General features: G+C 44.2%; 1 protein-coding gene and 1 pseudogene across 11 annotated transcripts in view; one reads left to right on the top strand and one right to left on the bottom strand.

Annotated features, from left to right (window-relative positions):
• The window catches only part of TMCC3 (transmembrane and coiled-coil domain family 3), a 306,045-nt gene that overhangs the window by 282,827 nt on the left and 10,975 nt on the right, over positions 1-12,243 (top strand). For 8 of the 10 annotated variants that reach the window (XM_077954772.1, XM_015152451.3, XM_077954776.1 and 5 more), the window contains one exon: positions 11,192-12,108. In XM_077954772.1, coding sequence (XP_077810898.1) covers positions 11,192-12,108 — 917 coding nt within the window. Of the gene's footprint in view, positions 1-6,715; positions 6,864-11,191; positions 12,109-12,243 lie in introns of those variants that run through there. The other 2 variants (XM_077954775.1, XM_077954773.1) reach the window with 2 other exon arrangements.
• On the bottom strand, positions 956-6,570 carry LOC144332979 (U6 snRNA-associated Sm-like protein LSm3 pseudogene; annotated as a pseudogene). Its single transcript, XR_013401264.1, has one exon. The product of XR_013401264.1 is annotated as a U6 snRNA-associated Sm-like protein LSm3 pseudogene (transcript).

The following is a 12,243-nucleotide window of genomic DNA, read 5'->3' as shown; positions in this document are numbered from 1 at the left end:
GATATGTGTATTCTAGCCTCTGTTCCAAATTATCCCTAAGTTCAGAGTAACAAGATTTTACTTTACCTGCTCTCAGGAAATAGAATTCTTCTTCTTCTTCCTTTTTTTTTTTTGAGATGGAGCCTGTTGTCCAGGCTTGAATGCAGTGGCATAGTCTTGGCTCACTGCAACCTCTGCCTCCAGTGTCCAAGTGATTCTCCTGCCTCAGCCTCCTGAGTAGCTGGGATTACAGGCACCTGCCACCATGCGTGGCTCTTTTTTTTTTTTTTTTTCCTTTTTTCTTTTGAGACAGAGCCTTGCTTTATCACTCAGGCTGGAGTGTAGTGGTGCGATCTCTGCTCACTGCAACCTCCACCTCCCAGGTTCAAGCAATTCTCCTGCCTCAGGCTTTTGATTAGCTGGAATTACAGGTGCCTGCCAACATGCCCGACTAATTTTTGTGTTTTTATTAGAGACGGGATTTCGCCATGTTGGCCAGGCTTGTCTCGAACTCCTGAACTCAGGTGATCCGCCCACCTGGGCCTCCCAAAGTATTGAGATTACAGGCGTGAGCCACCGTGCCTGGCCGAAGATAATTATTTCTAATTACGGTATCAAGTGTTTGTGAGTGCTTGAGGATGCTTGAAGATTTTGTTTTTGAGAATCTTAAACACTGCCTAATCTCCTTTACACTATTAATTTGCAGTGTCTGGAGAAAGGATTGGGCCATCAAAGATATATGTATTCTAGCTCCTGTTCCGAATGATCCCTAATTCCAGGGTAATGAGATTTTACTTTACCTGCTCTCAGGAAATCGATTTTTTTTTTTTTTAGCTGGAGCCTGTTGTCCAGGCTTGTATGCAGTGGCGCAATCTTGGCTCACTACAGCCTCTGCCTCCGGGGTCCAAGTGATTCTCCTGCCTCAGCCTCCCGAGTAGCTGGGATTACAGGCGCCTGCCACCATGCCCAGCTCTTTTTTTTTTTTTTTGCATTTTTAGTAGAGACAGGGTTTCACCATGTTGGCCAGGCTGGTCTCGAACTCCTGACCTCAAGTGATCCACCCGCCTCAGCCTCCCAAAGTACTTAGATTACAAGTGTGAGCCACTGCGCCTGGCCAGAAATAGAATTCTTGAGGCTACAGAATTTCTTTTGTCAGTGATGCCAAGAAAGGAAGAAGGGGGGATGGGAGGAATAAAACCTTTATGGCAAAACTACTGACTCAGTTCCCGTGCGGTACACGGTGCACTTATTTAAAGTCCAGAGTGTGCTATTGTCAGACTTGAACTATGAAAGGAAATGTTCCTTGTCTAAACAAATTAGAACAAACACTGTACTAAGACACTCTCCTAATAAAATGTCCTTCTGGATACCATATGAAGATCCTTAAGATTTTTTCTCTCCAGCACACCATGAGGAAAGTGCAGCTTTCTTCTAGCAAATGTAGGTATTGAATATTCTGTGTAGGTGTCCCATGAAGGTATTAATATGTTTCTGGTAACAGATGACAAGGAGCCTTATCCAGCCTCTGGAGTTATTTTTCCAGTATAGGTTAGCTCTGTTAGCAAGGATGCAGGGATCCGGTGGTTCAGTTAGCTTCCCTGGGTTCCCTGTTCACTGACTCTGACTAGACATTTTGCAAGTGCATGTCAAATGTGACCCCAGGATAGCAAGAGGGAGATGGACTAGTGGTGTCATACGTATATATTTAGAGACAGGGTCTCCCTGTGTTGCCCAGGCTGCCAGGCTGGAGTGCAGTGGCGCGATTCGTGCTCACTGCAGCCTCCGTCTCCCAGGCTCCTGACACTCCTGCCTCAACCTCCCAAGTAGTCAGGATTACAAGTGCACACCACCATGCCTGGCTCATTTTTGGTTTGTTTGTTTCTTTTGGTAGAGACAGGGTTTCATCTTGTTGTCCAGGCTGGTTTCGAACTCCTGGGCTCAAGCAATATCCCCTCCCAAAATGCTGATATGACAGGTGTGAGCCACCGCACCCAGCCACTGTATCTTATGTATTTCTTTTTTCTTCTTCTTCTTACGAGGAAACACCAATTTTAATTTAAAGAAAAAAAAATCAGAAATTGTGAGAATAATAGAGCAAGACAAGTCCTGAAAAAGAGCTCTGCATCTTGATGGTCATTATTTATTGGAAGAGCTTTAGAAAAATTACAACGCCATTTAGCTTAAGAAGTTGTGAATTATCTGCAAATCAATTCATTTCAGGAGTGGGAGAATCCCCAGAGTTATTTCTTAATATCAGAATGTATGCAGGTTTCTCTTTTGAATGTCTTATACATTTAGAAAGGATACTGTACAAAGTCTCCTATTTTCCATACAGGACAAATGGTTTCAGCCAACTGTCAGTGGAGGGGCAACCAGCACAACCATCTCCCTGCACAAACAGCATTGGAATATTCTGCTTCCTTGATATATGTATCTCTTCATATGTTTCTTCATCAGTTTCTATAGTAGTCACAGTTTCTTCCTCCTCTTCCAAGATCATATTTAAATGTTGATCATAAGCATGTGATCTGCCTTGAAGCTCTCAGTCATTTCTCATTTGCACATAAACTCGCTCATCTAGGCTGAGCCCGATAACCTCCAGGGGCTCCTCTCCAGCGTTGGTAGTTTGTTGCTGGTCCGCGTCGTCTGACATGTTTCAAACCCTGCGCCCTCTCCCGCCTCTCACGAGAACACGCAAGCACCTCCAGTCTCTGGAAGCGTGAGGACACAACCCTTCTAGTTTGTGATAGAAAAGCTCCTGTTCTTTTGGGAGAACACACAAAGGTACCCCACTGTGGGGCCATGCTGAGCAGTACCTGCATCTCCCAGCTGTATCAGCCAGTATAGAGAAGGGCGCCCTCCCTTCCCTCCAGGCAGATCAGGGTTTTTCTGCTGTTTGCCTTTTCCCACGTGGGCAGGTATGAACCCCTCACTCCTTAGGCCCTTAGGGACAGGGGTTCTTTCTTCAGAGGTCCTTTTTCTTTTATTTTTATCTTCTGCTTTTATCTCATTCTCTCTCTCAGTGATTGTAAGTGCGTAGGTGTTATTCCAATACAAGCAGCAAGCTTTTTTTTTTACCTTCATAAAGTTATTTGGACCAAATCACTGTTTATGTTTTAGAATATGGACCCAAGTGGATCACTTGAAGCCAGGAGTTCAGGACCAGCCTGGCCAACATGGTGAAAGCCTGTCTCTTCTAAAAACAAAAAAAAATTAGCTGGGCATGGTGGCACTAACCTGTAATCTCAGCTTCTCGAGAGGCTGAGACAGGGGAATTGCTTGAACATGGGAGGTTGCAGTGACCCAAGATCGCGACACTGCACTCCAGCCTGGGTGGCAGAGAGAGACTCTGTCTCAAAAAAAAAAAAAAAAAAAAAAAAAAAGAGTGGATTTTATAGACCATATCAAACCTGATTGGTGTGGCTCCAGGAAGCCACACCAGTGCTGTGGACACAAAGTTACATCCATGATTATTTCAAGTTCAGCCTGAGGGAGAATTTTCTGACAGAGTAGTCTAAACCAAGCCCAGATTATCCATACAATGGGTGACCATGTTAAGGGCATTGCAGAGGTTCTCACAGGATCTGGGGCTGAGCTGGTACAAATCTTGCTAAGTCTTGCATATTTCATAAGCCTGAGTTGAGCCCCACCTAAGCTATTTATTATTCATGGACTTCAAGAAACATACCCTTTACAAGACTTGGGTTTTTCATAAAAGCCTTGGTGTGAAGAATATATGAATGCATTAAAAAATCTTTAGTGCAGTGCCTGACTCACAATAAAAGTATTCAGTCATTGTTAGGCAGGTAGGCACTGGAGACAGACAGCCTGAATTTCCAGCCTGGCTCTGCCGGTTACTGGCTGTGTGCCCCCAGGCAATTTACTTAACTTCTCTGTGACTAGTTTATAAAACAGTAATAATAGTAGAACCTACCTCAGAGAGTTTTTAACAATTAAGAAAGGTACTAAACGTGTCACTAACATGATATTTTACCTCCTGGTCTTGTAATAGGATTATACTTCCCTGTCCCCTAGAAGTTAGGTAGGGTCAGTGTAATGAGTGGAGGAAGTGTCTCTTTTAGAGAATGTCCAGATGATAGAGGCCCCACTGTAACCTGGGTCTCCCCACTGACTCACAGCCAACTTTTTAGCATTTGCACGGAATAAGCCTTTTCTTTTATAGCCACTGAGGTTTTGACTTTAATACGATGGCAAAGCCTAGCACATCCTGGGTGGCATATCATAGGAGCAGCCTAGACCAGGGGTTTCCAATCTTGTAGCATCCCTGAGCTACACTGGAATAAGAACTGTCTTGGGCAACACATAAAATACACTAACACTGACAATAGCTGATGAGCTTAAAAAAACAAAAGTATCATACTGGCTAAGTGTGGTCGCTAACACCTGCAATCCCAGCAGTTTGGGAGGCCAATGTGGGCAGATCACCTGAGGTCAGGAGTTCGAGACCAGCCTGGCCAACATTGTGAAACTCCATCTCTACTAAAAATACAAAAATTAGCTGGGTGTGGTGGCATGTGCCTTAGTTCCAGCTACTCGGGAGGCTGAGGCAGGAGAATCACTTGAACCCAGGAGGCGGAGGTTGCAGTGAGCTGAGATTCTGCCACTGCACTCCAACCTGGGTGACGGGGTGAGACTGTCTCAAAAAACAAACAAACAAAAAGTCTCATACTGATTTTAAAAAGTTTACGAATTTGTGTTGGGCTGCATTCAAAGCCATGCTGGGTCATGGGTTGGACAAGGTTTGCCTAGACTCTAGACCTGAAATGGAGTTCAGCTAAAATGATTAATAGTTAAAAATGTCAGTGATACTGACTTACATACCAAGGCCACGAAGACTTGTAAAAGCCTTCAAGTATTGAACATGTAGGTCCTTGTGGACCTGTGCATAAATCTTCACTCACATGTACTTGGGAATACCTGTTGCCTTGGAAATGCCAGCCCATTTGAAGGATCTGACCCTTTTCTTATAATGCCTGAGGCTCAAACAGCCTGTCTTTAAGCAAAGGTTCATTGTATTCAGCCTTGAGACTAAGCAGGCAGTTGTCATCTGTCACATTGTTCTGATAACTCTGCATCCCTACACATTCTGGCTACTCTGTGGCTTCTAGAACCTCAGAGGACTCACTCCTGCCACAGTCCCTGTAATTCCGGGGTCCACAGGAGGCCCCCATTCTAGTTCTGTTTGATGGAGGGTTGAGTGGCATGCCTCTGTGTTGGTACCCTTCCCTTTTGGTTCATCTCCCTCTGGAGCTTTAGCGGGTTAATACAGAGTGTGTTGGGAGATAGCCTTCCGTGAATCCTGCACGGTGTGTCCAAGCCATGCTGGTGATGACCGAGTTGCTGTGCCTGCGTCCAGTGAGTAAGGTGATCTAGCTTGGTGTGTTGTACTGGAGGCCGGGTTCATTGCAGAGGTGGCGCAGGGTTAGATTTTGACGTCTGTCCGGGACTCAGGCTTTTCCTCAGCCTTTGTTCCAGAGCATTGGGGTGACAGTGGAAATGTCGCCGCTGCCGGAAAGAAAACACAATTAGGAATGGCGTTTCAGTAGGCGGTTCTGCCTTTCATCTAAAGTAATAACAGCCAAGTATTCTGGAAGAATTGAAAGAGTCTAGTAGTCATTCTTAAAAGCAAAATCTTTTCTGCCAAAACAGTAATACGTTTTATTTTTTAAAAACTTGAAAGTACAAAAGAATGCCGCCCCATAACCCCACAGTGCAAAGGTCAGCACTGTTAACACTTCGGAGTTTGTTTCCCTTTCAGTTTTTACATACATTTTTAAATGAAATTGAATTTAGGTACATTTTAGAATGGAATTGAAATGATAACAGTAATAAACATTTGTTGAAACCATTCAGTGTGCCAGGAGGTCACACTTGAAGAGGTGAACTGTTTACATACATTTTCTCATTTATTCCTCACAACTCTTTGAAGAGTCATTATCTCCATTTTCAGAAGAGAAACTGAGGCACAGAGAGGCTAAGTCATTTTTCCAAAGTCACACAGCTCTTAAGAGTGGTGCCAAGATGGAAACCAAAGCAGTCTGTTTCCAGAGCCCTTGGTCTTCTTATGATACAGTAATGTCTCACAGTAATGATAGCTTGGATTACATTTGATGGAGTTGTGCAGTGTTAGTTCTGAATTGTCTGGTTCTGTCTCCTTGTTCTATAGATTCAGAAATGGAAGCCCATAGAGGTGACTCAATTTACCCAAGAAAACATACCTAGTAAATGTCAGCACCCAAACAGGAACACAGTGTCCTGATCCACACAGTGTACATTGAGTCTAGATAATCAGAAACCTTTGTCCTCCCTATGTCCTAACCCTGAAACCAAGCTGCACTGTGTAGTGTATTATATAGGGTCAGTGCCAAGTCTGGATTAAACGAAGGGTGGAGGACTCTGACAGCTTTCTTCTAGCACTCACACGTAATTTCAGTTTGTGTTCAGGGAATTTACAGGCATCTAACAACAATGGGTACAGCTGTCTCTCAATTATCCCATGCGGTGCTAGGGTTATAAAAGGGCAAAAGGAGCAGCCTGTAATAGTTCCAACTTTATACCCTCATCAAACATTTTTAACTGAGATTTGCTGACAAGCAGTAAGATTGATTGATTTGGGGCTTTAAATGCTGTTGCTTTCTCCAACCTGGATTCTTGAGAACATGCCAAGCATTGTTAAATCGTAAAGTAAGTCAAAAGTCATTTGGCCATTTGTGCATATCCTGTGCGTACAAGGCTGTCCTGTAACGAGAGGTCTGTGAGAGCATGAGGCTTTGCTTGAGACTCAGAGTTGGATGACCAGCCCTGGTGCAGTTGAGAATTAAAGGAGTAAGAACAGGTGTTGACTTACTGCTCGGTTTGGTAAGGTAAAGGATGAAAACCTTTCTACCTCTAGATGTTGTTGTGGACTTCTCAATAGAGAATGCCAACCAGATTTTAAATAACTTAGTCTCGTCTTATCTGTGAGCTCCAGGAGGGCGAAGATAAGTTCTTATGAAACTCACAAACAGTGCTGAGTGAAAAATGATAAGAATACATGTATACAACAGGCAAAACTAATATATGCTGTTTGAAGTGAGGATCATGGTTGCCCCTGGAGGTGGAGGTGATGTCGTTGTGATTGAAGGAGGACACAAGGGAGGCTTCTGTTTTATTTCTTTTCTTTTTTTTTTGAGACGGAGTCTCGCTGTGTCACCGAGGCTGGAGTGCAGTGGGGTAATCTCGGCTCACTGCAAGCTCCGCCTCCCGGGTTCACACCATTCTCCTGCCTCAGCCTCCCAAGTAGCTGGGACTACAGGCGCCCGCCACCTCGTCTGGCTAATTTTTTGTATTTTTAGTAGAGACGGGGTTTCACTGTGTTAGCCAGAATGGTCTCGATCTCCTGAACTTGTGATCCACCTTCCTTGGCCTCCCGAAGTACTGGGATTACAGGCGTGAGCCACCGCGCCCCGCCTGTTCTATTTCTTTAACTGGCTGCTGGTCACACATTGTGTTCAGTTTGCAAAAATTCATCGAGTACTTATTTCACTTTGTACTTATTTAATGTGCTCTTTTTCTGAGTATAAATTGTGCTTCAATTAAAGTTTAAAAGACCTTATTTGTATTTGTGTATCTTGTTGCACATTGATACTCGGAAAAAAATCTCTGTTTAGTTGAATCGGTTTCAAATGGTGCCGGATTTATTATCCAGGTATTGGGAAACTGTCTTCACCTGGAATTGTCAGGCCTATGCCAGCACAACCTCTGAGGTTATTTTTTGGCTCAATGGAAATGTGTCTTAAATGATTCCAGGGTAGACTCCTTGCAATAAAGAATGATGGCACTTTGGTTCAGTAGACAACCATTTACTGACAGCCTCCTACGAGAGTACTAGAACTTCAAGTTGGCTACAGCTGTGACATCATGCCTCCCCAAAGGAACTTGCAGTCTACAGGGGGTTAAAGTGCATGGGTGGTGATCAAAGGAGGAGTCAGGAAGTGCCACAAGACAAGCACAGAGCAACAGGCATGTCACAGAATGGAGAGGGGGCATTCCACCAGAACTAGGAAAAGCTTCATGGCAGAAGGGGCATTTGAAATGGGTTTGTTTGTTTGTTTGTTTGTTTAAGACGCTGTCTCACTCTGTCACCCAGGCTGGAGTGCAATGACGCCATCTTGGCTCACTGCAACCTCCACCTCCTGAGTTCAACCGATTCTCCTGCCTCAGCCTCCCGGGTAGCTGGGACTACAGGCGTGTGCCACCACGCCTGGCTAATTTTTTTGTATTTGTAGTAGAGACAGGGTTTCATCATATTAGCCAGAATGGTCTCAATCTCCTGACCTCATGATCCGCCCGCCTCAGCCTCCCAAAGTGCTGGAATTACAGGTGTGAGCCACCGTGCCTGGCCCTTGAAATGGGTTTTAAAGGATATGTAGGATTTCGATAAACATAACTAAATGGGTGGCAGGCATTGTGAATATCATGCATATGAGAAAATCCATAGAAAATTCATATACATTCTGGGAATGTAGGTTGTATGATTCACTTAAGATATTCTTAAGATAGGCCTGAAAGGTGGGCATAAGGCCCTTCCTAATGCCTGCTAAATGGAATCATATGCCAGGTTATATTATTTCATTTAGTAGCCATTAGAAAGCCAAAGGAAGTTTCTAAGACATAGAGTAGCATGATCAGATATAATATCTCCAGTAAAATCAAATTTCTAGCCTCAGTGATTGTACAGTTACCATTAATTACCTAACTGCCCAAAATAAACATTTTCTAAGTTTCGTGCATTCTCTGTTGCTATAATTTGAACCTGTTCCTGTTTGGGTCCACTAATGAGCCACAGGTACATAGATTCCTTGAGCTTCCTGTGGTCGACCCTCTAGGATTTAAAGAGTATTGTATACCTTCTTTATTCCCTATCCCCATCCTTCCCTCTTGACCAAGTGAAGTCACAACTTTTTTATCCTTTTTTCATATATCCTGTTTTCCAGTCTTGTAGCGATTGGGCATTTGCTTCCTTCCAGCTTTTCCTATATGGTGCTTCTCTGCCAGATAAAGCAACCAGTGTCTGTAATTAATGACAACATTGTGCATTGGAAAAGAGAGGCTAAGAGCTAATGCTAACGAATGTTTGTAAGTTGTGGAGGAAGCCTGACCCGCCCATCTGGGATGGTGTCCCACTGTGCTGCTGTGCTCCCTCCTCTGGAATAGAGCACTGGGCAGGATTTATTATGTGGTGAAGTGTTAATACCCGTTGCTGGATATGGTCCATATTCGAGTCTGGGTCACTCAGTGCATTAGTCTGTTCTCACATTGCTATAAAGAAATACCCGAGTCCTGATACTTTATAAGAAAAGAGGTTTAATTGGCTCACGGTTCTGCAGGCTGTACAGGAAGCATGGCTTCATCTGCTCCTGGGGATGCTGCAGGGAGCTTTTACTCATGGTGGAAGGCAGAGCAGGAGCAGGCACTTCCCACGGCGAAAGCAGGAGGATGCGGGCAAGAGAGGGGAGGTGCTACACACTTTTAAACAACCAGATCTCACGAGGATTCACTACCATGAGAACAGCAGCAGAGGGATGATGCTAAACCATTCATGAGAAATCCGTCCCCATGATTCAATCACCTCCCACCAGGCCCCACCTCCAACACTGGGGATTGGAACAGTTGAACATGAGATTTGGATAGGGACACAGATCCAAATCGTATCACTGAGTGTGAGATTCATTAATTTTTTACTAATTTTTTTGCTATCAGCCCACTAATTCCTTAAAATAAGGTAACATACTGAATATTGTCTTGCTTCTCATTTGATTTCTATTAAGATTGTATATCAGGTCATTATTCTAATCAAAGGGATATTGACAAATGAGATGCTTCAGTTTGGATCTTAAGAATTGTTTGTAGGTTGTGTTTGAACTCTACAAAGAGCTGTTTTTCATCCTCCGGGGATATCAACAATGGAGTGACCTGACATGGAAAGAGGATTACAGTTAGGATGACTTGGATTCAAATCCTGGCCTTACCCCTCGGTTTCTACATGTTTATGAATCTAGCATCTTCTTTGTCTGGCATGGTAATGAAGCGAGACTAGCCATGAGAGACATCCATGGACCTGGCATATGATCTGCTTCTGCCTTTTCCTTTTAGAGCACAAACTTGCCACCCGCTTCACTGGGAAACTCAACGCTGCCTTGCAGTTCTTTTCCCTAAATGGCCCTTGAGTGAGAAAGCTGTTTTATGTTGTCTGAGTTTTATCATTATTTTATTATTATTATTTTGAGACAGAGTCTCACTCTCTTGCCCAGTCTAGATAGAGTACACTGGTGTGATATCGGCTCACTGCAACCTCCACCTTCCAGGTTCAAGTGATTTTCCTGCCTCAGCCTCCCGAGTAGCTAGGCTCACAGGTGCCTGCTACCACGCCCGACTAATTTTGTATTTTTAGTAGAGATGGAGTTTCACTATGTGAGCCAGGCTGGTCTCAAACTCCTGACCTCAGGTGATCCACCTGTCTGGGCCTCCCAAAGTGCTGGGATTACAAGTGTGAGCCACTTCAGCCAGCACCCCGCCCCTTTTTTTTTTCTTTTTAATATCACTGTGGTGTGGTTTGGGGTTGTTTCCATATATAAATACTGTTGTATTACCCAGTTATTAAAGTTAATCTTATACCGTATTATTCTATCATATCTATTTAATGATTCCATTAAGAAAATAATATTCTTGTTTGATGGATGTACCTGCTCGTATATTTTTTCCTATTTTTCCCCATCTTTTTTTTTTTTTTAAAAGATTCTGCTTCTATTAAGTGAGTGAGTTCTGAGTTAGATGTGTTGCCCATAGTGGTGTAGTTCCCAGTGAATGGGGCGTGGCAGGCATCCCAGTTACCTGGGCACTTTGGGAAACCAGGACTGACTGGTGACCTCATTCTATTTTGCATTTTCTACCCTGGGAGCCAGGTTACTGTCTCATCACACAAAAAAGTGGATACCCTGGGAGATCCAAATCTCACAGCTACTTAGTGTAGATGGATGCAGGAAGGAGCCAGGCCGCCCCTCTGTTCAACAGCACGGTTGCTTTATCCTGTGACACTTGTAGTTCGAAAATCTGGGACTTAATGTAGGTATCTTGTATGTGCACAGATTCTATCACAGTAATTATCTGTTTGACTTCAGATTTTCATGTGCTGCTTTCCTGTCTCTTTCAGGTAGAACGTCATGACATGAATACCTTAAGCCTGCCCCTGAACATACGCCGAGGGGGGTCAGACACCAACCTCAACTTTGATGTACCAGATGGCGTCCTGGACTTCCACAAGGTCAAACTCACTGCAGACAGCCTGAAGCAAAAAATTCTAAAGGTAACAGAGCAGATAAAAATTGAGCAAACATCGCGCGATGGGAACGTTGCGGAGTATCTGAAACTAGTGAACAGCGCGGACAAGCAGCAGGCGGGACGTATCAAGCAAGTCTTTGAGAAGAAGAATCAGAAATCAGCTCACTCCATCGCCCAGCTGCAGAAGAAGTTAGAGCAGTATCATCGAAAGCTCAGAGAGATCGAGCAGAATGGAGCCTCCAGGAGCTCCAAGGACATTTCCAAAGACCACCTGAAGGATATACATCGCTCTTTGAAAGATGCCCACGTGAAATCTCGAACTGCTCCCCATTGCATGGAGAGCAGCAAATCGGGCATGCCAGGGGTCTCGCTCACTCCACCTGTGTTTGTTTTCAATAAATCCAGAGAGTTTGCCAACCTGATCCGGAATAAGTTTGGCAGCGCCGACAACATTGCTCACTTGAAAAATTCCTTAGAGGAGTTTAGGCCAGAGGCGAGTGCCAGGGCCTATGGGGGCAGCGCTACCATCGTGAACAAACCCAAGTATGGCAGTGATGATGAATGTTCGAGTGGCACGTCAGGCTCGGCTGACAGTAACGGAAACCAGTCGTTCGGGGCTGGTGGAGCCAGCACGCTGGACAGCCAGGGGAAGCTCGCCGTGATCCTGGAGGAACTGAGGGAGATCAAGGATACCCAAGCTCAACTGGCTGAGGACATCGAGGCGCTGAAGGTGCAGTTTAAGAGAGAATATGGTTTTATTTCCCAGACCCTGCAAGAGGAAAGATACAGGTATTTCAAAGTATTCCACTGGCATGTTTTTTAACTTTTAATTTTAGTGGGTACGTGATAGGTGTAGCATTCTTTTTAGAAGGATGAGTTACTACAGAGAGATTATCTGCTTGAAATGAGAATGCCTTATGGTTG

The sequence above is a fragment of the Macaca mulatta genome, chromosome 11, assembly GCF_049350105.2.
Source record: "Macaca mulatta isolate MMU2019108-1 chromosome 11, T2T-MMU8v2.0, whole genome shotgun sequence".
Classification (NCBI taxonomy): Eukaryota; Metazoa; Chordata; class Mammalia; order Primates; family Cercopithecidae; genus Macaca; species Macaca mulatta.
The sequence above is the reverse complement of the archived record's forward strand: the minus strand, read 5'-3'. Positions and strand labels throughout refer to the sequence as shown.